Source organism: Phoca vitulina, unplaced genomic scaffold (assembly GCF_004348235.1).
Source record: "Phoca vitulina isolate PV1807 unplaced genomic scaffold, GSC_HSeal_1.0 scaffold67, whole genome shotgun sequence".
Lineage (NCBI taxonomy): Eukaryota > Metazoa > Chordata > Mammalia > Carnivora > Phocidae > Phoca > Phoca vitulina.
Genome location: NW_022589770.1, coordinates 14070559 through 14096813, shown reverse-complemented (window position 1 = coordinate 14096813; position 26255 = coordinate 14070559). Strand labels below are relative to the sequence as shown.

General features: G+C 41.9%; 1 protein-coding gene across 1 annotated transcript in view; it reads right to left on the bottom strand.

The window, feature by feature from the left end:
* Positions 1–1759: 1759 nt before the first annotated feature.
* Positions 1760–26255, bottom strand: part of GLDC (glycine decarboxylase) — a 94880-nt gene continuing 70384 nt past the window's right edge. Inside the window, exons 17-25 of the mRNA XM_032392352.1 lie at positions 24142–24267; positions 22565–22714; positions 21097–21209; positions 19547–19688; positions 16547–16658; positions 9978–10073; positions 5769–5941; positions 4008–4088; positions 1760–2461 (exon numbers count right to left, since the gene is read on the bottom strand). Coding sequence (XP_032248243.1) covers positions 2318–2461; positions 4008–4088; positions 5769–5941; positions 9978–10073; positions 16547–16658; positions 19547–19688; positions 21097–21209; positions 22565–22714; positions 24142–24267 — 1137 coding nt within the window. The 3' untranslated portion in view covers positions 1760–2317. The remainder of the gene's footprint in view (positions 2462–4007; positions 4089–5768; positions 5942–9977; positions 10074–16546; positions 16659–19546; positions 19689–21096; positions 21210–22564; positions 22715–24141; positions 24268–26255) is intronic.

Below are 26255 nucleotides of genomic sequence, written 5' to 3'. Positions count from 1 at the left end.
CAAAGTGCTTTACCAGCGTCAAGTCATTTTCAAGAACACAGCAGCATGACGAACAACGACAAATAGCTTCCTGGGCATACAAGGCTGTAGTTGTTCAAAAAGGACCAGCCTGGACTCAGGCCCATCCAGATTCGGGGCTGGGCGCAGGTGAGAGTGAGGACCCGTCAGTGCCTGGCCTCCAAATCCAGGCAGAAGCCAGAAGTGGCAGGGCGACCCGCGTTTCTGAGGTAACGCGACTGGCCTGGGCTCACCTTGGTTTCCACGGTAGGCCCTTACCTGTAGCTGACCCATTCCTTGAAGCAGGCCAGGAACGCCGGTTCGGCCTGCCGCACGTATGAAACTTGGTTCCGCTTGCTCATAGCTACTCCGGGGGTGGGGGTGGGGGACTGTGGAAGACCTTCTTGAGGAAATGCTAAAATGAACAAACAGGAGCCAGTAAAGCAAAGGGAGCAGGGGAGAGTGCTCCAGGTGGAGGACACCACTCGGGCAAAGACCCAGAGGTAGGAAAGATGTGCACAAGCATCAGGTGAACATACGAGCAACTTAATAGTGAAGGACAATTTGAATATTTAATCACCTGCATTTGCCTCTGATACACTTTACAGTGAAAAGAAGAGCTGCTGTTCACCTTTGATGATTTGTTTCCATATGCTGTCCTTCCTCTGAAGGGACTATTCCATACCCTGAGGGCTAGTCTGTGTTGAGAGCCTGGTTTCCAGCTCAGGGAGGCAGATCTCCAGGGATACAGTGACCATGGCAGTGTGGTAACCTGTTTTGACCAGCTGCCACTGGAGTTCTGCAGCCTGGGTTCAAATTCAGGTTCTCCCTCTAATCAGCTGTGTGACCTTGGGCATCTCGCCATACCCTCTTGTGTAAAAGTGGACTGTTGTGAGGTTCCAATGAGATAATACATTTTAAACACTTCAAATAGTACCTAACCCCAGAGAAGAACTCAATAAATATTAACCATTTAATTATAATGTAAAAACAAACAAACAAACATGGATCCCATCATTTCTCTACTGCTTAGTTAGGCTGAAATAAATTGTTCTACAAACATTTGAAGTGTGAGAATAAGTGAACCGCTTGCAGAGCATTCAATAGAGTACTAAGACCTTTCTTCAGTTGACTATTGTAATAGCTTGAATAATGGTTGATTGAGTAAGCTGCCATGCAAAGAACCAAGTAATCGAACAAGTGCTCACAATCAGGGAAGAAAATCTGAAGCATTTGCTGTATCTAGGGGAAAGTTATTTTGTGGCAGCCATGCTAGTTGCCTACCTGAAACCCATATCCCCCCTTTTATTTATCTAACAAACTCCTGACTTCCTCTGGGGCACTAACATACCCAGGTAGAAGTGGCAATGTGAAACAATTCTGGCCAAAAGCAAGCAGAAGTTACTGGGTGGAGTCTCTGGGAAAGCATTTCAAAAGAAGTCAATGTGGATGGAATTTGCCTTTTTTCTTTGGTTTTTCTCCCTTTTTCCTATCTAGAATGGTTATGTGATGTCAATATGCAGGAGCCATCTTAAGACTATGAGGATGAAGATTACATACAAAGGAAGGCACAAGAGAAAGACTGAGGAACACTAGACCTTGGCTTATTATCTCTGGACTTAGTGTCTAATGAGAAAAACTGCTAGACAAAACTGATTAATGTAAAAATGGCTATTGGGTTGGGTATTCTCATTGCCCTTCAAATCTCTCTGAACTTAGGCTATGTGGAAATAAGCATGAAAAATGGACCAAGAAGGCATTCTTCAAATTGAAATGCTTTTATTAGAATACTAATAATTGCAGATAAAAGGAAACCACACACATGGGAAAGGGAAAACACTCAGAAATGCTATTACAGATTAGGCAAATTAGAGAAAAATTTTCTTCAATGTATAGAAAATGTAAACATTTGCCCTGGGATTCCTCACAGATAGCACAGTCCACAAGGACTTATTTGGACCAAGAATCTATCAGAGTCTACAGTATAACCTCTATAATGTCTCTGAACTTCCTACATTGAAAGTTAAAGTTCCTAGCACACCCAAAATTTTCTATGAAAAAAAACTAGATGGTTCCTAATCCAGGCAACTGGAACATCAACTGCTACATGTGGAAGCAGGCACTGAGGCACGTTGGTCTTCCAACGAGTTTCCACTCACTATGCTAATAGTATTTACATTTACCTTGACAGAGATTACAAAAATATACACAGTATATAAAACCCCAAGTTGAGTCTGGGATGGGAAATTATATAGTTCTTGCTCATCAAGTGCTCCAGAGAAAGACATCCAGTCAGTCGCTTGAACTTAGGGAGACAGGACTAAGAAGAGGCCCTCTTCTGTTCAGAAAATGGGGACTCATAAACTTCCATGGGTGGGCAGGTACAAACCAGGTGCTGGTCTCCATAGATGTCATCAATCCGGGCAATGGTTGGCCAGAATTTGTTCTCTGGTTTCACAAAGGGCTGCAAGGGACAAAAGATGGAAATGTTCTGGGGTATTCTGAAACATTTCTCTTGGGGAAAGAGGAGACTGCAGTGATGTCCCACAGCCTAACCCCAATAAGTGCCCAAAAGTAGAAGAAGGTAAAACCCACACTCCTATTTTTTATTGCAGCATTATTTACGGTAGCCAAAATATGGAAGTAACCCGTGTCCAACAGATGATAAAGATGTGTATGTATATGTATGTATACACACATGTGTGTGCACACATATACACTGGACTATCACTCAGCCATGAAAAAGAATGAGATCTTGCCATTTACGACAACATGGGTGGACCTAGAGAGTATTATGCTAAGTGAAATACATCAAACAGAGAAAGACAAATACCATATGATTTCACTTACATGGATCTAAAAACACAGAAAAAAGAAACAGACCCATAAATACAGAGAACTGATAGTTGCCAGAGGGGAGGGTGTGGGAGATGGGCAAAATGGGTCAAGGGGAGTGGGAAATACAGGCTTCCAAGTATGGAAGGGGTAAGTCAGGGGGATAAAAGGTACCACATAGGAAATAGAGTCAATGTATTGTAATAGCATTTGTTATGGTGACAGATGGTAGCTACACTTGTGGTGAGCACAGCATAATGTATCAAGTTGTCAAATCACTATGTGGTATACCTGAAACTAATGTAACATTATGTGTCAACTATATTCCAATACAAAAAAAAGCTATAAGCGACCCCTTCATTATTGTCCCCCCAAATCCAATTTTTGACTCTTGTCTCCACCCTGCCAGACTATGGAGTACCTTTTTCACGTAAGACTCAGAAAGGAAACAAAGACTGTATTTGGTGCATTTGGGGCTGTCTCCCTGTTGGACGACAGTAGAAATTTGACAGGGATTCCTATTTGGTCTTCCTCCACTGTGTACCCAGTGGATTCCCAAGCCTATGGCTGACACTCTGACCTCAGAGCCCTGAAAGCCAAAGCCTATGCTCTGCATCACTTGTCATGACCTATTTAGGAAAGTGTCCCACATAGGGGTGCCTGGGTGGCTCAATGGGTTAAGCATCCAACTCTTGATTTCAGCTCTGGTCATGATATCAGGGTCATGAGATTGAACTCCATGCTGCTTGTACCTCTCCCTCTGCTCCTCCCCCCCCCCCCCAAAAGCTCTCTCTTTCTCACTCACTCCAGTAAATAAATAAATAAAATCTATATTTTAAAAAAAAGTGTCCCAGGGTGCCTGGGTGGCTCAGTGGTGGAGCATCTGCCTTCGGCTCAGGTCATGATCCCAGGGTCCTGGGATCAAGCCCCACATTGGCGCTCTGCTCAGCGGGAAGCCTGCTTCTCCCTCTCCCACTCCCCCTGCTTGTGTTCCCTCTCTCGCTGTGTCTCTGTCAAATAAATAAATAAAATCTTTAAAAAAAAAAAAAAGCGTCCCACATACAGTTACTATAATGAGGCTGCAAGGACGGGAGCCCCACCAGATAGGTGATGGCCCTTCATACGCACATGAACACTCCACCACCTGGCACAGGCAGCTTCAGAGGAGAACTTACAAGTGGGAAAGCTGCCACCTCTCTGGAATAAGGCCGATCCCAGTGGGAGGATGTGACGCAGGTCAGGGAATGTGGAGACATCTGAAACAGACACAGATGGGAAAGGGATCAGAGAGAATACTGCCTTCTCCTCCTGTGCTTTGTTCAGCCAGTGAGCTGATGGAAGCCCAGGGACACAGCGTGGTTGTTTTGTTTAATTTCAACTTAAGGGGGAAAAAAATGTTGATAGGAAACTATTGTGAAATATTTCAAATATCAGAAAGTTATGGTAATATATTAGAACATCTACCACCCAACCAACATAAATCAACATTTTGTCATATTTGCTTAATCTTTTAAAATAAACATTGCAGAGGGGCACCTGGGTGGCTCCATTAGTTAAGTGTCCGACTCGTGGTTTTGACTCAGGTCATGATCTCAGGGTCCTGGGACTGAGCCCTGTGCCAGGCTCCATGCTTAGCCAGGAGTCGGCTTGAGATTCTCCCTCTCCCTCTGCCCCTCCCCACCCCAACTTGTGCTCACTGTCTCTCTCAAAATAAAGAAGTCTTAAAAATAAATAAATAAATAAAACAGGGGTGCCTGGGTGGCTCAGTCGGATGAGCATCTGCCTTTGGCTCAGGTCATGATCCTGGGGTCCTGGGTTGCTCCGAGGGGAGCCTGCTTTTCCCTCTGCCCGCCCCCTCTCCCTGCTTGGGCTCTTTCTCTGTGTCAAATAAAATGAATAAAACAATGTTGCAGATACATCTGAAGCTGCCTATATATCCCCTCCATCTCATCTCTTACCCTACTCCCCAGTGATAACCACTATCATGAATTTGGTGTTCACCATGCTGATTGTTTTTATACTATTACTGCATATATGCATAAACAGCATATAGCATAGTTGGGCACATTTTAAAATCTTATCATCCTGTATTATTCTCCACTTGTTTTTGTAACTCAGTATTATGTTCTTTAGATGTCTATTGCCATTTTTAAAAATGGCCTAAATCCTTAAAGAATCAGCAGTATCCACAGAAAAGAGAAATAATAATAAGCAAGATGCCTTCTCCTGCCAGCCACTGGCCTGGGTACTCCACCTTCAGCTGGGCACCTTGGAACTTGCCTGAGCTTCCCCAAGCATCTCAGACTTGTTCTCTGGCTTGGGGCCATAATAGCGCAACCAAAGTCTTCACAGTGTTTTCAATTCATGACCGCCCCCCCCGCCCCGCCCCTGCTTAATAATGCCTGGACCTAACGAGAGACTTACAGCTCACAATAAACATGTTTCAGATTTTCTCCAAAAATAGGCCATAACATTATAAAAGGCCAAGTACCAGTTAGTTGTTCTAAGAGATAACTACTCCAACATAAGAACTTGTCTTTATCCAGAGTTTGTGAGGTAAATAATCTCACTAGAGTGCATCAAACAGAGACATAGAATAAGAATAAGACTCCCTAAATAGATAGCTCTTCAGCCTCTGCTCCCTCCTTTGGCAACCAAGTTGGGTGCACGTGGGAGGTATACCTCCCACAATGACAAAACAATTACATAAACAAAATTAAAACATATCTCAAAACATCCACTTTATACTTGAGTAACTGCTACTATGTTGTTCAAGAAGATTTAAATTTGCAAGCAATGAATTTGTTCAGAAGAATGGTCTTAATCTAGGCAAGAATAATCTCACCTTCTGATGGGAGTTCAGGGGTTGCTGGCACCCTGTCCATACCCAGTCTTCTCTATGGGACATTTCGGATAGAGTACCAGCGCCTACACACCTTCAGTGGATTGACCCTGGGGTCAATGCGGCCCTCCTCGATGTCAGCAATTTCCTGCCGAATGCTGATCATGGCATCACAGAATCTATCCAGCTCTGCCTTGTCTTCTGACTCAGTGGGCTCAACCATGAGAGTCCCTGCCACCGGCCAGGACATGGTAGGGGCATGAAAACCTGCAAAGCAGATAGGGGGACTTGTGTCACTAACCTTGACCTCCCCAATTTAGAAGAGACCCTCCCCGTCGTGTCAAGGAAATCACTGGATGAATGTGCTTACGTATATAATTTGCATATATATATGGATTCATCTCAGCACTGTTTATGCAAGAAAAAAGAAAAACTTAGGAAATAAACTAACATCCAACAATAGAGGATCAGTTAAGCAAGTTTTACAGACACTTCAAATGTATGTAAATTTATATTTGCTAAATTGGGTAAACATTAAAAAATATTAAGTCAAAAAAGCAAGCTACATAATGATGATATTCCATTTTTATTAAAAAAAATGTGACAAAGTGTTTATGTATATATATCTTATGAAGGAAGACACTTTGAAGAATAAATACTAAAATTTTAACAGGGGTTATCACCAAAGTATGAGACTAAGATTTTATTTCACTTTGATTTTGTTTTAGAATCTATAATGCTTGTGTTTTACTTGCAATTAAGAGAAATTGAAATATCATAGCCTATCACAAGTTAAATAACAAGATAGCAACCATAAGCCTGAAGTGAGTGCTACTGTCCCCATTTTATAGATGAGGAAACTGAGCCTTGACCATGGAAAGCCTTTTGTCTTTACACTGAATACAGGCTGAAGGTATTTCTGTTTCCAAAAGTTTTCATATGTAAAATGACACATGCTTGAGAGAGATTTCCTGGACAAAAGCCAAAAACAACCTTTTCCCACTTCTTACCCTTTTTCTATGAAACTGTGAAAAGATGACGAACAGCCCCAAAGTTGATATATCTGTCAGTTAAGTTTAAATGGGTCCCAAATTCTGATCTGCATAAATCACATGGCGTGCTTTAGGGTCGTGCCTGTGTGCTTTAAGGGATTGTCTCCTCAACATGTTATAAACATTTTCAAACAGTATATTGAAAAGACTATAGAGTGAAGACCCATACACTGTTCACCTAGATTCTACAATGATGCTCTGTTTGCTTAATCACATATCTATTCATCCTTCCATCTTATTTTTGATGCATTTCAAAGTATGCTTCAGTCATCAGTACACTTCTCCCTTAAATAGTTCAGCATGCATATTATTAACTAGAATTCAATATCTCTTCACATGTATTTGTGATAAAATTTACATAGAGCAAAATGCACAGTTTTGACAAATACATATGTCACTCAAACCAGAAAAGGATATTTTAAAAAAACAAAAAACAAAAAAAAAACAAGCTAATCTCATTACCCATTAAGTCCAACCTCAATTCCATGCATGAGCAAATTCAGCCCAACATATTCTGCTGTAGTGGTTCCCATATCTTAAAAGAATCAGTTGTCTTAGGAACACAGATTCTTGGATCTTCACCCTGATTCAGGAAGTCCAAAGTAAGGCTCAGAAAGCTATGAGTCTTAAAAACTCTCCCTGTGACTCATCACTCACTAAGTTTGGAAACCTCTGCCCTAAGGCAGTGTGCCCCACATCGGGCTGTTAAGACTCATCTGCGGGATGCTTGTTAAATATACAGGTTACGAGGCTTCTCCCCTGGAAACTTTGATTCAGTAGGTGTGATTAAGAATCTGTGTTGTCATTCTCAATTGCTATTTTCGGGGTTTTTGGGGGTGGTTTTTGTTTTGTTTTTGTGTGTGTGTTTTTACTTAGCCATTCATTCATTCATTCTCTCACATTTTTTTCAAGTGTATTTATTTAAGTAATCTCTACACCCAGTGTGGAGCTCGAACTCACGACCCCGAGGTCAAGAGTCGCGTGCTCCGCAGCCAGGCAGCCAGGCACCCCATTCTCTCATTTACTAAACATGTAAGTTCTGAGGTGCTTACTAAGTGCTAGGCACCTGTACAATTCTAGACTTGGGGCAAGTGTGGCAATCACCCTATCAAACACCAAAATAATGTCAAGTTTGGAGACAGACCAAGACTTGGAAATACTGGGTCGTGACTTGCACTACAACTCCCTCCTCGCCCGTCCTCTCCCTCCCTGCAAATGCTGCCGCCGCCACACATGTGATATGGACAACACATCTCAGAAGCGAAGCTAGAGCCCACCTGAATCTCCATCACTCAGCCATTAGCCAGGAGGCTGAGTCAGGTCACGGGAGCAACCAAGAGATTTGGAGGGAGTAACTGCTAATTTCATTAATGAAAACTTTCTCTGGCTTTCCCATTTATTATAACTCTGCCTAATAAGATCATGCATCCAGGAGAGGAATGAGCCACACATGTGGGACTCCCATTATGATGCAGTTATTAAATTACTGAAGCTTTCACTTTCCTTATTAAGAGAAGTTATTCAAATTATTAAAATTCAGATAGGACTCCACACCCACTGAAAGGCAAAGTTCTCCCCACCTTAGCCTTTCTGAGAATTGAAGCGTCTTTGATATTATTGATAATGTCACTAAAACATGTATTTCAATAAGGACTGTGCTGAATGAACATCTACTAATTCACAAGGGCCTGTGTCTTTCAAAATTCTTCCAGGAAAACTGCACTGTCTTTATGAAACCATATTCCTGTGGTGGAGGAAATTCTTCCTAAGGTGAAGGAAGCCTATTCCTTCATCTATAGAAGCAGCTGAAATAGCTATGCCATGACTGAGGTGCTTATAAAACTCAAATGCCATTGGTCTTGAACACTTCTACAGGTTACCTGCTCTACTTCCTTCACCATTACACCAATTGATCTCTTCATGGACTCCTTTGTTTACCAAGAGTGGAACAGGAGTAAGAATTTACCAGAAACATAGGCAAGACAACACCAAAAAACAAACAAACAAAAAACCACAAAACCCAAATAATCCAATTAAAAGTGGGCAGAAGACATGAACAGACATTTCTCCAAAGAAGGCATCCAAATGGCCAACAGACACATGAAAAAGTGCTCAACATTGCTTGGCATCAGGGAAATCCAAATCAAAACCTCAATGAGATACCACCTCACACCAGTCGGAATGGCTAAAATTAACAAGTCAGGAAATGACAGATGTTGGCGGGGATGCGGAGAAAGGGGAACCCTTTTGCACTGTTGGTGGGAATGCAAGCTGGTGCAGCCACTCTGGAAAACAGTATGGAGCTTCCTCAAAAAGTTGAAAATAGAGCTACCCTACGACCCAGCAATTGCACTACTAGGTATTTACCCAAAGGATACAAAAATACAGATTCAAAGGGATACCTGCACCCCAGTGTTTAGAGCAACATTATCTACAATAACCAAATTATGGCAAGAGCCCAAATGTCCACCAACTGATGAATGGATAAAGAATATGTTGTATATGACATATTATTCTGCCATAAAAAAGAATAAAATCTTGCGATTTGCAACAACACAGATGGAGCTAGAGAGTATAATGCTATGCAAAATAAATTAGTCAGAGAAAGACAAATATATGATTTTCGCGTATGTGGAATTTAAGAAACAAAACAAATGAACAAAGGGGGAAAACAGAGAGAGAGGCAAACCAAGAAACAGACTCTTAACTACAGAGAACAAACTGATGGTGACCAGAGGGGAGGTGGGTGGGGGGATACATGAAATAGGTGCTGGGAATCACAGAGTACACTTATCATGATGAGCACTGGGTGATGTATGAAGTGTTGAATCACTATGTTGCACACCTGAAACTAACAAATACTGTATGTTAACTGTAAATGGAATTAAAATTAAAAACTTAATTAAAAATGTAAAAAAAAATGAAGCAACATAGGAAACAGCAACCATTTTCTTTGGGGTTTTTAATTCTATTAACTACAAAGACTTCTAGGATGCCAATGGATTCAAGATATATGATTTAATATCTTTTGAAGGGTATTACCAATGCACTCATAGGGCAAGTGTTTTCTCTATCATTTTGAAGCTTGCCTAGAATCCTGGGCTCACCGTTTAGCCTATGGATCAGTTTACTATGGTGCCTGCACATTTGGTTTGTGCCTTGAGGAAGTGGCCCATAGCCAGCATGAAAAGCTGCATGAATGTCAAAAACCTAAGTTGCCCTAAAAGCAGTTCTCCCACAAGGTCACTCACCATAATCCTGAAGCCTCTTGGCCACATCCACAGCCTCAATATTTGCAGACTTTTTGAAGGGTCTTGTATCCAAAATAAATTCATGAGCCACATAACCTGGAAAATTTTTTCAGCTCAAGATTAGCATCAGCTTGTTTTACCCAAACAAATGAACAAATAAATCAGCTTAAATCACATATCAATGAGTACCAAGAAGCCTGATCACTTGGTAAGTTTATAGTTGGCAACAAAGACCTCGTCTACTTTATTAATAAGTATAACTATAAAATATAAAGATAATTGTAAAATTAAAAATGTTTTTAACACATCAGGCCAATGTGTCACAACACACCCCGGAGCCAAGAGGCTGATGGGAGGTGGGACTTTGGTGCCAATGCACTGCTGAACTATTTGCCTGGAGATTTCTTGGGGATGAGGTTTTTTCTACTCTGAGGTTATAAAATCTACTTCCAACAGTTAAACATGTCATCACAGGCCTGACCCTTTTATTACAAAATATTTCTAGAGCTAAAGATCCACTGATACTGTTTTCAGCGACTCTGCCCCCAGCATCAAATAACTTCCTCCTGCGTGTGTGTAAATACATAGTAAACCTAGACCTGTAAGGCTCATACATAATTGTATGTGATTCTTCAAAGGGGCTCTTGAGGTTTTGGGTTCAGGCTTCAAGCTGAGAATTAGAAATCGGAGCTGTCAAACACCACACCACAAATGGCAAGAAGCTGAAGAAGCCAAAGGCCCTGGGAGTCCGTTCTCTTTGCTCTAGTTTGTAAACTGACAGCCTCCCCCGGCCCAGGCTGCTATCTAGCTCCCCAGCATGAGCTGTTTGATCCCCCACCCATCAGCAGGAACAAACCATCAACTCAGTCAGCATTTTCATAAATAGAACATTTCTGGGGGCTTCCAAATTCCATGGCCCACACAACTGATGAGTTTCCTTCCAAGAAAGTATCTGCTCATGAGATAATAATGTACTCCTTCTTCTTAACCTACTTTCCTGACTCTCAGCAAACAATGACTCTACTTACAGATACGTGGAGCAGACATAATTCCTCAAGCCTGAGAAGAATAGCTCCAGTCATTAATAGCCCCTGAGATCGTCCGGAACTGCTCTGCTTCTTATGTAATGAATAGATAAGAAAGGACTGGTTTTGTTAGAAAATGAAAGTATGAGAACCTGAAGCTTTAAATATACTGTCACTGAATATTTTTTAAATATTCTTTCTAACAGTGATGGGGATTAAATTTGTAAGAAGTGGGATTCAAAAGGAGAAAGTTGTATTCATAGCTAGGTAGTCGGGGGGAAAAGGTACCTAAAAGGAACGACCAGTTGGAATATTGGGCGGGGGTTGGGGGGGGGAGGAATGGTGAGACCATTTAAGTCTAGGAATCCTAAATACACAATTGTCCCTACCCCATTTTGGTAGCCCAGCCTCAACCTTTGACCTTTCTTCTCTGAGCCTCTGGCTGCCACCCCAGCACTGTGACAGTGACACAAGAAAGAAGGCTAATGAAGCTCACTGCTCTGAAGGATGCTCAGTGGGCAGGAGGGGAGGAGGGACACATGATGGAGGAAAGGAGTCACTCTTGCTGGCAGGCAGAGGGCAGTCTTCCAAGGAGAAGTTCAGTCACGCGGAGCCCAGCCCAGCACTGCTAACACAAAGCCTGCGTCTGCAGGGCCCCCACCACAGCCAGGCGGTTTGGGAAGAGCTCCATTTTCAAAATGAGGTTCAGATGTTATTTTCTAAATCCATATCCTAACGTGTTCAAATGGAAACGGTGGAATTTCAGCATATTCTTTCTTTCTGTACTTGAGCCCTGAAAGGGGTGAAATGGAAACTTGGTGGCTGTTAGAGGCCAGATGCCAAGATGTTCGTCTTTGTTTACACTTTTTAAGGAGAAAAGATAGAAGGGGCGCCTGGGTGGCTCAGTTGGTTAAGCAACTGCCTTCGGCTCAGGTCATGATCCTGGAGTCCCTGGATCGAGTCCCGCATCGGGCTCCCTGCTCGGCAGGGAGTCTGCTTCTCCCTCTGACCCTCCCCCCTCTCATGTGCTTGCTCTCTCTCATTCTCTCTCTCTCAAATAAATAAATAAAAAATCTTTAAAAAAAAAAAAAAAAGGAGAAAAGATAGAAAACCTTCTATGGCATATGGTGAGTCAGGAAAATTTGAAGTAGAAATTATATAAACTGATCAGCACAAGTTTTAATTTCCTCTGAGTAGACGTTCCTGCTGGGCCTAACCATGACTATAGCGGAGAGTCTGAAAAGATACCAAGTCAAAGGAACAAGGAGGGGATGGTGGCATGATGGAAAAGCAAAATAAAAGTGGCTTGGCTCTAAGCTTGGAACAACTTCCCTCCCGCTCCGCATCCTCAGAGTGATTGCCTAGAGATAAACGGAACTCACTGGCTAATTACTCTATAAAGCTTAGGTGAGCAATCAGGGCTTGGTCAAGCTTTTCAGTTGCAATCCAGGGACCATTACTAATAGAATCAAAACTGAAGGTTTCCCTGGAAATGAGGTCGGGTAGGTGGGGCCTCTGGCCTCAGGAGGGTCACCTGCTGGCCTGGGATGTGAAGGCCCATCCCCTGAGGCCCATGTCTACCCATAAAGGCGACTGGGAAACCAATTCAGGAATAGGAATTTCCAGGCAGCATTAGGTTTGTCTAAGGTCAAAAAGGGATAGGCATTTAAGAAATTAAAACATAAATAAAACACTGGGATACTAATAAAGTTGCCTACTCCGCTGACAGAAACTCCATTTAGATCAAACAGTGAGCTTAGCCTGCCAAGAGTAGACATCCGTGAATTTTTTTTAATTCCTCCTTTAAAAAAGGTACCATCTTAAAAAAAAAAATTCTCAACTGGATGTCTTTCAATAAATAAGAATTTATCATTAAAACAAACAAACAAACAAAAGGTACCATTTTACCTGAGGTAATTCCTTTCTTTCCTCATCCGAAATACTACTGCTTTTCCCCCATCCCAATTCTTGCCTGTCACTTCCTTGCTTCACAAAACCATAAGCCTCAGTGGTTTAGCTGGTATTTTCAAATCTCTCAAAAGAAATGGTTCATAAAGGGAAGCCTGGAGTTCATTAAAATTATTGCCTCGTAGTCATCTGTAATTCCAAAGTCTTATATAGAACTAGTAAATATGATTAAGATGATTAATGGTCTTTTAATATTGCCATTAGACATCTTGGACTACAATGCGTTTATTAAGAACATTTCTATTTTGGGCCCTCAGGAGGTACAGTGATAATTCTTTTTTAGGCCCTAGAATACTCAGCTTCAAATTATATAATGAATGTGTTTACCAGACCAAACATGAGACAGTTTTTTTATTTCATGAACTTTGGGATTGGGTAATAAAAGTCTGTAATCACCAATATATCTCTGCGTGGGATGAGAAATACAATTTATTATTTGATTCTGGGATAAAATGTCAAAACAAATGGAAATTGCATCTATCATTCTGTGCTGCAAATCCCCTAGGACTGTGAGACAGTCTCTGCTTAAAGCAGTCACTCAAATGCTAAGCACATGGTAGGCACCTGAGTAGGCTTGCTTGTTCAGTTTCCTCTCTGCTAGACCGCCACCATACCCCACATGCAGTCCCGATCACACACATTCTTGCTTTAAAAACTAAACTTCAGATTGCACAACTGTGTGAACACACTAAAAATCAGTGAATTGTACATTTAAAGTGGGTCATTTGTATGGTATGTGAATTCTGTCTCAATGTTTTCAAATAAAGTTAATCATAAGTAAATTTCAAATACCTTAAAAAAATAAACAGAAAAAAACCCTAAACCTCGTCAATTAAAGCAAAAAAATCATTTTTCAACCACAGAATGGCAAAGATACTTTGTTTTTGGTTGGTGTTGTTTTTTTCAGCCTGGCACTTGGTGTTCACTAGGCCCTGGTGTGATGGTCACTTCATATGCTATTAGCATGAAATAAATTGTTACAAAGTCTCTGTGGGGACAACCAGGCCACACATACCAAGAGCCTAAATGCATTCATACTCTGAAATAATAATTTCTCTTCTACAGCTCTAACCTCAGGAAATAATCAGAAATGTTTTTTAAAAATCTAAATAAAAAAATATTCCTTGTAGCAAATGCAAAGCAAACAACTAGGAGGAAAACACAATTACCTAAATCCTGGTATATCCATATAATAGAATCAATGTAGCTACTTTCAAAGAACATTTAATGACAAGGGGAAATGATCACAATATAAGATAAAGTTAAAAAACAGGACACAAACTGTATTTGTATTATGATATCATGGTCTAAATGTAAGATAAGAAGAAATACAGCAAAATATTAATAGTGGTTATGTCTGCTTGACGAAACCGTGGATCATTTATGTTTCCTTCCTCATGGTTTTTATTTTCCAAATTTTCCATGTTGAGCATATGAAAATTACTTACATAATCAGACAAAACAAGTATTTAAACTAATCCTGAAGGCCGACACATAAGCAGGATGCATTTCACAGGGCAGGAGCTATATTTGAATGAATTAATTAGTAGCTCTTGTAGATTCTTTAATACCCACCTCAGAAGCATTTTATTGTGCTGCTTAGAGACATATTGCCCACAAGTTTCTTTCCTAATCTCTGGGGAGCATTCCTAACCAGACCTACTAGTTATTTAGCTCTTTTCTATTTTCAAACTACAGAACTAATCCTTTGGATACCTATTTTTAAGGCAAGACCAGCCTTTAAATTAAAGATCACAGATGCAGATGTATACTCCGCCTGAGCTGGAGAAACAAAGAGCCCAAGAGAGGCCTCATTCTTTCGGCCCATGCTGCTTACTGACTGCTAACTCTCTGCTCCAAGCTCCAAGTCCCCATCTGTCCCTGTCTGTGACTCCGTGCCCACAGCCAACTTGCTGCGTGTCTCCTCCCATCACCTCCAGGATGACTTTGTTCGCCCACCTATTACTCCCTCTATCGTAGCTTCAGTCTCCCCTCTTCAACTCCTTTTCTCTGGCAGGTGAGTATCATGTTCTTTTCTTATTTCAAAGCAAAACGGCATCCTATTGGAGCAGCCCCCACCTGTCCCACTGCCTTCGCTACGAAACTCGCCCAAACCATGAATGCCTCTCCCTTCTTTTCCCCACCCTCAGTCCACTTCTCAGCTCATTTCCATTTGGCATCTGCCCTATCATTTTTGCCCTAATTCTTTCAAAGGTGACCAAAGTGTTCCTAATTGTTAAAGGCAGGTTTTGTTTTGTTTTGTTTTGTTTTGTTTAAGACTCCCGTCGTAAGACCAGTCTGTCTCTCCCGGTTGTGCAACACCGCGGACATTTATGGTGGGCCAGGAGTGATTGACAGGTACGGGTGCTGGAGCATGGAAGCAGGCACAGTCTTTACCCTGCTCAAGGTCTGACGGACAGAGCCAGACAACCGAGTGGGAGAAATCCTCAGTAGTGGAGGGAGCAAAGGAAGGAGTAGTTCTCTGTGCCAGGGAAAGGAGGCTACAGGGATCAGATGAGGCCAGAACAGAGACAGACAGGGCAAGCAGGGGCTTTTCTCGGGAGAGGCACTGTGACAAACGCTGCAGAGGCTCTAAAGCTGCCTCAGGCATGGAGCCCGCCCTCATCAGGTACGCCTTTCCTGCTCATCCCTGTTAATGTAGCCATCTGCTTGAGGGGTTTTGCTCTAGTTTCTCAAAACTCTTTTCTTGGGTTTCACCAGTTCGAAGAGTCTGCTCCTAGATTCTGTGCCCAAAGCCAAATTTCTGCAAATCTGTCTGGCTCCGTCTCCTCCCATCACTTCCAGGGTGACTTTGTCCCCCCTTCTATTATTCCCACAATTGCACCTCTATTATCAGCATAAGAGGCTTACCTAGAATCGCTCTTCACACTCAAATAATCAGTAACTAAGTCCTATTGATTCTACTTCTAATAGGATGTTCATCCCCTGCCATTTTCTTAATGACTTTACCATTCTCTTAATCCTGTCATTCCCCTGCTCAAAAAACCTTCCATGGCTGTCATCTGGCTCAAGGGTAAAGATGAGAGCCTTCTGAGACCTTCAAGGCCCCAAGCTGCCTCTCCAACTTCATTCTTATCTGCTCCCCTTCCTCCTATCCCATCCATCAACCCCCCAAAGCCTCCCACCACCTAGACAATTCTGGCTTGCTGCAGTCTCTGTTTACTGGGGTTGCTCCTCTGCCTTCCAGGCTCATCTCAAAGGGCTCCTCCCAGAAGGCTCTCCCAATTATTCTGCCCAGTCTGAATTACTCCTCTTCTAGAGGCATTCCCATAGCACTTTGGGAGGTAATGAGCTCGCGATATTTATGTATACATCTCTCAGTGGTGTGGCTCCTTGTTGACCTGGGCTGTGTACACTAACTGCATCACACAGCCTTCCAAATAGTGATACTCCTAAACTGTTCACTAAATAGAAGTTATTTCCAAAAAATCTATGCTTTTCTCTGGTATATGCTAAGAAACAGAAGTTTCCTACCCACTGCAGAAAACCACATCTACTAGGTCAAACTTGGTCAAGAAAAAACCAAGGTGATGGTAAACTAAGGTTGATACTTGCCTCTTGCACCCCGGAAAAGGACTCTGTAGTGTTTTTCTAATCGCTTGGCCATGTAGTTGGCATTTAATATAGCAATTTCTGTGGCCTGTTTAAGGCCCTTGCCTCCCATCATCTGCAACAGAGAGAAAAAGAGTCATCAACCACAGAATAGGTAAACCCAATGGACACTAACCAAAGACACCCCCAAATAAATCCCACCTACAAAGGGAGTCAACCCACTATCACTCTGGATTACAGATGGGTATAAAATCCCAACAAGGAGGTCTGCCAGTCTTCTCTAAGCCTGAAATAAATTTTGGTTTTCTTCTTGGAACATAACTTTTAATATTTCTTATAAAAATAACAAAGTAGTAACATAAAAGTAATAAGGAACAAAGTAACAAAGCTTACAACAGGGCAAAACTGACTGCTGATAATTGTGTTATCTAAAGAGGAAAAAGAATAAGAGACTCTTAATCACACGAAATAAACTGAAGGTTGCTGGAGGGGAGGGGGATGGGGTAACTGGGTGATGGACACTGGGGAGGGTATGTGCTGTAATGAGCACTGGGTATTATATAAGACTGATGAATCACAGACCTGTACCCTGAAACAAATAATATATTATATGTTAATTGAATTTAAATTAAAAAAAAGAAAAAATAAAGAGGAAAAAGAATCTTAGATTACATGCATTTGGGAGAGTTTTTGTTTGTTTACTGTGAATCTGAGATGTCTTGATAATTGCCAGAAATCTCGTGCAATCTTGACCAAAATCCCCACTGAATCAATTTTGTATGGTTTGTCTTACAGTTGTCCATAGTCAGGGTCATTTATATGTTTAACAACTGCCAGGGTTGATATTATCCCTTTCTGGTATTTTCTAAATCCCTGTAGTTATACAGGGTGAACACTATCACCAGCAAAGAGCTTAAAATCAAGATTGCACCAATTTTATTGTTGACATTCTTCCCAGAACACTTCATGTATGACGGAGCCTTGTTATATACCAAATACATAACTAATATAAATCAAATGAGAAAGCATCAAATAAAACAGGGACACCAACGTCCAAAGTAAGGAGAGGACACATCTTGCCAAGCGGGACAAAGAAGGATTACCAGAGTAAGAGCTAGAACTTGAGTGGAAATCTAAAAATGGGTAGAATTTGGAGGCAAAAAGAAAGGGGAAGGAGCTCCAGGTGATAAGAATAACAAAAACAAAGGTGTAGAAGTGAAGGCACAGGGTTGCAGTCTGGGGGTTACTGTAGAGGCTGGTGAGCTGTGACGACCTCCTACAAGCCTCAAACCTTTGCTATGAAGAACTTGGATTTGGTTCAGGCAGCCAACGGCTCTCAACTCATGCATCAGACTCACTTGGAAAGTCTGATGGCCCAATCCCTACCGCTCATAGGCTGAATTTGATTCTCTCTGGGATGGGGCCTCGGCATGTGTGTTTTGGGAAGAATCCCCTAAGGATTCTGTGTAGGCTAGAAAGACTGAGCAGTAAAGGCAAAGGGAAACCAGAAGATAATTTGGGGTCTTAGAGGGAATCCTGCACTACTATAGAGAGTGTCCAAGATGGACTGAAGCAGGGAAAGAAGGTAGTTCTAGAGCAAGTGGCAAGTAACAACAGCCTGAAATAAAGAGAGGGGTCAAGGTAGTTTAAAACCTATTTTATTTATTTCATTTATAACTGAGGTTCTGTCTGGTATTCCTGGCATATGGCCAAACCAGCTTTGGGGCATTTATTTTCTGTATGTGGGAAATAATCTCTAACCCAAATATATCCATAACAAATAATCCAGGTTTACAGGATCTAGGGACCAAAAGGAACCTGGGAATAAGATTCTGTTTGCAAAGAAGCAGACCTTTATTATGATTGTTTTGTTGTTACTATTTGTAAAACAACGCAAGTATCATTTTTAAAAGGAGGTTTTAGTCTCTGAGGTACAGAACTGTTGTTCCAGCTACCCAGAAAATTTTCATTAAGAAGCATAAATGCCACCCTGTTTAAGAATAACAGTCAGCCCCAGAGAGCCATCCACTATGACTTGCATAGCTGAGTTTTGGAGTCTTGTTTCACCAGAAGCCACCCTTCCTTTAAGGAGGGAAGCCAGTTTGGGAAAGATGCCCTAATTAGCTGCTGAACAAGTGTTCCTATCCAATGCACAGTCTTGTCAACCCAGGAGGTGGGCAGGCCCGTTTGAACAAGAGCTGTATAAAATAAACTCTGGCTCTAGAGTTTTTTGGAGAAACACAAAGAAAGGAAAGCTGTTCTCTAACAAAGTCTAATTATCCCAGAGAGTTACAGTTCTACAGTAAAGGGCAGAGCTTTGGGAAACTACCACATAAGCAAATTTCTGCTATTTTTTGTCTTATCTTCCAGGTTCCTAAGAAATATAAAGCAATGTGAGATTTATTCCTAAAAATTTATCCCAGGATTTCAACCAAGTGTAATTACTATGTGCACTGTTCTTCACTTGCAAGCGGCTATACAAATCCTACAGGAAACTAAAATGACGTAGCCAGAACATCCACATGACTCATGGAACTTAACTTGGTCTGGAAAAACATATCTGGCATGTCAGTTTCTGTGATGTTAAACCCACTATGAGAACCCAAAGGAAATAGCATCATGAAGAAGAGATGAAATAAAATTTATCTGATCTCTTTAAGAAGGTTTCTTCCACCCAAGTCAGCAATCTTCACTGAACCACATCTCAGATCATAGATTTCTTTTTTTTTTTTTTAAGATTTTATTTATTTGAGGCAGGGGAGGGTCAGAGGGCGAGAGAATCTGTAGCCGACTCTGAGCTGAGCACAGAGCCCCATGCGGAGCTCAATCTCATGACCGCAAGATCATGACCTGAGCTGAAACCAAGAGTCAGACGCTTAACCAACTGAGCCATCCAGGCACCCCTGGATTTCTCCATTTTTAAGTCAAGGAGAAAGTCTCCAGTCTTAGTTTCCCACCCACATATCACATCCCCCGCCCACCTAACACAGTCACAGGCCTCACCTTAATATAGGCCCACGAAATGGGCAAGATGGAACTGGAGCCCCACGGGGCTGCGCTAACAGTACCCACAGGTCGGTCATCCTCACTTGGCTTTACCGAGATGATGGGATGACTGGGCAGGAAAGGGGCAAGATGCTTCTTCCTGTTATTTTTAAACACAAATTCAGCAGATATAAAAAAAAATCCAGACCAACCAAACAGGCAAAACAGGCAAGAGCTGAGCCCTCTCAGAAAATGCTATTTCTAGTAGAGGAACTCAGAGTGGAAAGGACCTAACACCTGCTAAGAAACAGATGTTCAGGAAGGATTCCTTCCTTCCTCCTCTTCACCAGCCATCAGTGTCCCAGTGGTTCACCCAAGAACTACAGCAGGGGATTTGGCAGAATTAGACAGCCATGAAAGAGCTTGTAAGCCACGGACTCACCAGGATGTGGGGACATCCCAGCCCCACGCCCCACATTCTTTCCCGAGGAATCTAAGGGATAGAGGGTGCTGCTGAGAGGGAGCCCCATGGGTCTACACATCAGAGGCCAGCACATGAATATCACTCCCCCACCTCCCCTACAGTGGAGGTACTGAGGCGCCCCCACTTGTTATAAATAATAATAATAATCAAAAAGAAAAAACATGAAAAAGCAAGAAGCCAGGTTCCCAGCAACCTGAAGACTGGGCCCTTTGGTCCATTTTTGGAAAACTGAAGAAACTCAGGAAATGGCTGCTCAGCATCATTTTCACAAGGTGATTCAACTTCACAGTATAAAAAGTTATCAACAGCTATGAGACATTCCTTTAGTGTTATTCTGACTTCATCTAATTATTTCTAGTAATAAGGTCTGTTTCCTCCTTACTTTTCTCAGATGTAATAAGAATCCAGGCTGCAAAGTGTTTAACACTTTACATGCAATTCACTTCTTTCTTTTTCTTTCTTTGTTGAGAACACTTAAGTTCTACTCTCTTAGCAAATTTCAAATATACAATATAGTGTTGTCCATGATAATCACCGTGTTGTACATGTTACACATCTTATAAAGTTTGTGCCCTTTACCAACCTCTCCCTACCCACCCCCCTGCTCCCCAGCCCCTGGCAAGCACTTTTCTCCTCTGAGTTCCTTTCATTGTTGATAGATAATTCATGTTCAATGTAACCATCAGCTGATTTCTTTTTAAAAAGAATGAATAAAGAAAACCTTCTTGGAAATCTAAATTAAAGTCTAAGAGACACTTGCAGGTGCTAATATTCCAGTTCAGATTCATAATGCCCCAGTAAACTCCCTATTCATTGCTCTGCTCACAAGCCTGCCCTGTCTATGTATGACTGGGAGCTTAGTGTGGCCAATCGAGCACTGTGGTTAATAAAATCTACTTATGCTCCTCTTTGGACATTCCCTAAGTCATCCTTCTCACTGCTTCTCTCCCAGCCCCTCCAGGAACACTAGATATGAAGGTGTCCATGACACTTGAAGACCCTGATGAGAGGAACAGCGAATTGGGGGCCATTCTTTCATTCTTAATCTCTAAAACCTTCCTGAAACAAGCAGCCCAGAACTCACACGCCGATGGGCCCCATGCCAGGGCCGCCTCCTCCGTGGGGAATGCAGAAGGTCTTGTGAAGATTTAGGTGTGAGACATCAGACCCAAAATCTCCAGGACGACAGATTCCCACCTACCACACAGGGAAAGAGCCAAAATCAAAAGTCAAGAGTTGAAAGGGTGGTCTGGAAAGGTGGTCGTGCTCCTGACTGTGGCCTCTCCCCTTAGAGGAAAGGTAGGCAGAGCTGTTCACAGAATGTTCTCAATAATGGCCAAGTTCTGCAGTCAAAACCTCACATCCCATAGGCAGCCTGGCTTATGGTTTCTATGGAAACAGCCACTGACCATTTAGCCTAATTTAGATTTTAAAATACAGATTTGAATATACAGTCAATTCCTAATTTTCCACCACAAGAGGGAGAGGAAGCACCCTGAGCAAAAGAAAGGGAATTACCTCCTTGCTGCAGAAAGAGATTACTTTCACCCCAGCAATAATAGCTCCCCCTGCATGGTTGGCTTTGAGTATCATGTACTTTGGGTACAGCAGTGGAAGGGGATGGAAGGCCACCTGAGAGGATGCTGAGCCAAAGGAAAGGAAGGGAGGCTGACGGTTTTCCTGAGACCACCGTAATACCAACTACAACATTCAACAGGCCTTTCTGCCACTTTGGCATTAGGGCTAATTTTCAATGTGGCCAAAGATGAAGAGTGCATTAATGCTACTGAAGCGATAGACAATCCCTGGACCACACTGACAGAGGGAATCAGACAGAAGTAAAGAAAAACAAAGAATTTGAAATGGTAAAGTAAAACAAACCAAAACCAAAAACAAACACAAAAAACAAAACCAACCCACAACCACAACCACAACAACAAACAATGACCAAGAAGTTAAGAAAACTCTGAAAGATGATGACATCCTCTGCTGGTGTCCCCTACAGCATTTGTTCAAGGGTGCACATTACACACAACCCTCTCCCTCCTCCCTCTCTCTCTCTCTCTCTCTCTCACACACACACACACACACAAGTAATCAGGAATCAGGATTGGCCCTTCAGGGACAGAATTATTCAGCCACTTTACACTGAAAAAGTTGAAGCCAGATTAATGGCTTGTTCATTGTCATGGGATGTTGTGGGAGATGAACATCCACAGTGGCCAGAATTTGAACTCCCTTAGAAAGGGAGTCAAGTGACCTTCTTACTGGTAGCACCCCAAGAGAGATCACAACCTCTGACGAACTAAGGACATTCAGTTCATTCCCTGCATCCTGTCAATCTCTTTACCTCCTCCCCAACCTCCACTATCGCCCCCTTCAAATCTAATCTCAGTCAAAGTGCAGTACTTTGCTTGAAAGTGGTAATAAAGAAAGCCAACCACAGTTCTGAATTCAGTTAATATGTTGTAAAACAACTGTCCAGAAGTCAGAGGAAAAAATCATCTTCTGACTTAACCATTTTCCCAGGGAGTCCCTCTTGCGTTGCCTACCTGTGCATTCATATTTGCCCCGTCTAGATAGACCTGTCCTCCGTGTTGGTGGATCAGGTCACACACGTCACCAATATTCTCTTCAAACACTCCATTGGTGGATGGGTATGTAATCATGATTGCTGCTAGGTTCTCCTTGTGTTTATCCACCTGTGGGATAGAAAAGAGCAGAGGTAGACAAAGGAGGAAATGTTTATTGGCCAAATCCTTTCTTTTTACTTTACAGGATTAGGAAAGATTAAGTCTTGGACTTTTCATGTCTAGAATTCCCTCAAAGTATGATGGCACTAACAATTCACAGCCATTACTCTTTTCTTAAGTAATTCCAAAGAAATAACAAAATGCCTTCAGGCTAGGTCTCCATGATAAAGACCTAAAAGACTATTAGGAAGATTTTTGGGTATTTTAGGCTCAACTCCCCAAAGTTTTCCTTTGGTTTTAGTCATCTGAATAATTATTTCAGATCTTTTTGGTTGCAGACATGTCTGTTCTCACAGCTAATCTCTCTCTGCTCATCTGGCCATATCCACCCCTATTCCATTTCCCTCTCATTCTGTTGAAATTAGAATTCCCATAAGGAGTGTTCTGCTCTGATAAAAAGAAATCTCCCTCACATTTCCTTTTCACAGAAAGCAAACATATATAAAAGGCACATTCCTGTTGTTTTGGCCAGTGAGTCAGAGCACGCTCATGTGGAAATGAAAAAAAATATTTTTTAAAGGTCATATCCTATATTGGGGAAACTTAGTAATTACGACTACTGCCCCAGAATATCTGTTGGTAAAAACTTTGTGCGGCTCTGGAAGGGTGGGCATGGATGGGAGACATGAGCAGTGCTGTGTGTTTTCAGCTTCCTTTGAAGGCAGTTGCATGAAGTTCTCAGTCTCCGTGCCTAGTAATCCCGACAAAATCACATTGCTATTCAACCGATTTCCTTCCCTCTTAAGATGCAGCCTCCAGTCCACCAGGGGAAAGCAGATACAGTTGCTAGGCAACCTCTTCCTGGAGGTTGGGAGGTTGGGAGTGGGGGTTGGTGTTGTAGGAAGGAGGTGGAATGCTGCCCGAAATTCAGCAGGTAATGGCTGGGACAGTCACACACATTTGCAAAAATCTACATTTATGTTTTAATTCCCAACACAAAGATTGAGAATAACTGTGACTGCTAGTTTGATTATTAATGGGGGAAGGGAGGGAAGGTTGGGCAGGAAGGAGAAGGCAGGCAGGCCCTGCAAGGAGTATCCTTACTATGACCATGAATAATTCATTCAGTTTCTTACATATGCATTAAGAGGATGGGATTTCAGTTTAAAGGACCTTCTCCCGGTTAGTGAAAGAAGCAGACTATGTTCAGTTTTATTATGGACCAAAAATGTGACTGTTGCTTTCTATTTTTCTGATAGAGACGGTTAGGTTTTCTGATATTACTCCATTTTCCCCAGACCCATTCAGAGGAGGAACTGCAGTCTTTTAATTAGAATGCAAAGAAAGATAAGGTTGATATAAACCATCTAGTCCCTTCTCCCCACCACCTCTTCCCAACCCAGACCTCCCCCATCTGTTTAGTGGAAGATGGGTACCATGGCCTCGAGGTGAGCTGTGTCAATATTCCCGTATTTATCCACCTCCACAGGCTGAATCTTCATGCCTGCCATGTGAGCACTTGCGGGATTGGTCCCATGTGCTGATTTTGGAATGAGGCAAACCTTAGGAATGGAATGACAGGAAGGAGAAAAAATCATCACCAGACTATTCACAGCAGAAAAGTCCTACAAATGCTTGGAACACAGATTAAATAGGCACCACATGCTTTATTTAAACTGATCACTAATGCCTTAAAATCTGCTACAATTTCAATATTACTATAGTGTAAAACAATGTCCAAAAGAGGAGTTTGCATCTGAATCCACAAATATTGCTCTTTAAAGACTCCTGAAATATTAATTAGTACTCTCCTCCCTTATCTCAGCATACCAAAAACCAGACCCAGGCTTATTGTGACCTTGTCACAGTTATAATATGTAGAAAGCATCATATAAGAACATGAAGTTGGAAGTTAAACTCTAGAACCCAAGTGCCCAAATCACAGTTTCAGTGCTCTGCTTGGCTTTGCTGAGATTCAGGAAGAGATGATAATTGTAGACATAATTCCAAGGCCTTCCAGTGCTAATACCTCAGTCACCATTTACTGGATGCTTATTCTGTGCACTGGACTGTTCGTTGCCACAAGAATCATAAGGTGAGCATGAAAGCATGTCGTGTATTCACGGACAATGCTGGCAAATGTATAAACAGGTGCCACAGGAACTCAGAATAGGGATGTCACTTCAAGTGGAAGAGGTAAAGGGAAAGGATTTCCAGAGCTAGAGCCTAAGCTAGCCTTTAAAGATGAGTTGAATTCTTACAGAAGGTGGATGGTGGGTACAATTTTAGAATGCCCAGATTTAAATCATTTTCATTTCCTCCTACAAATCACGTGAACAAGCAAACACACATGCTGGGGTAGATGTGATGATGCTGTGCTACAGGAAAGTGCATCACAGAGTTTTTCCCAACGGAAAGCAACAAAGAGAAGCAATGATCACCCTGAAAATAATCCTCCTTTTTTTAAATACCAGGACCAATACTGCAACCCCTCGAAGAGAAATGGATGGGCATTATAGTAATGGATTTATGAAGGGGAAACTTTGCTTACAGCTGTTTCCTCAAAAACAGCAAAGTTGTCTACTGAAGAAAAACACACGTGTACACAAAGGCAAACTGTCACTCTTCTGTTGACAGAAAGTTGGTGCCTCTTTTGAATGGTTATTGGTCTCATGCTGGTTATGCAGTGTGTCCTCAAATCCTTTTTCTAGGTTAAATGCTTCCCTATTGTATTGACTCTTTAATTTCTCAGAACCAAAGTCCCTTGTCCTTTCCCATAAATTATTTTTATTCTACCACAGGATCTTTGGATAAAAGGACCCCTTCTGGGCAGAACATTGATTAAGAAGGAAAAAGCAAATATTAAAAATGTATATAGTCAACTATACCCAAATTAAAAAATTTTGAATGAATATAAAATATTGGTTAAAGGCCTAAATTAAGAATTTGTACCAGGGAAGTTCTGCTGAAATAAAAACATTCAAGGTAAAAATGTCAACTATCCTGTGGTACACTGAATAATGGGCCGCTCAAAATGCCCAACCCTGATCCCCAGAATCTATGGATGTTACCTTATGGCAAAACAGACTTTGTAACTGTGATTAAATCAGGCTCTTCAGATAAGAAATTATGGATCTTGAAATCTGGATTATCAGTTGGGCCCTAAATATATTCCCCAGTATTCTGAGCAGAGGGAGGCAGAAGGAGGTTTGACTACAAAGGAAGTAGAAAATTTCATGAATGAACAAGAGGATGGAGTGATGGCAGGAAGGGCCCCAGCCAAGGAACGCAGAAGGCCTCAGAGAGGCAGAGAAACAGATTCTCTCCTGGATCCTCCAGAAGGAGGCAGCCTTGCCAACACCTTGACTGTAGCCGAGAGAAATCCAATTTTAGACTCCTGGACTCCATAACTGAGAAAATAATTTTTTGTTTTGTCAAGCCACTAAGTTTGTGAGAATTTGTTACGGCAGCCACAGGAAAGTAATACATACCCTGACGTAAGGCATCAGAAAGAAAAACGTCTCAGTGGTTTTGTCAATGACTCATTTAT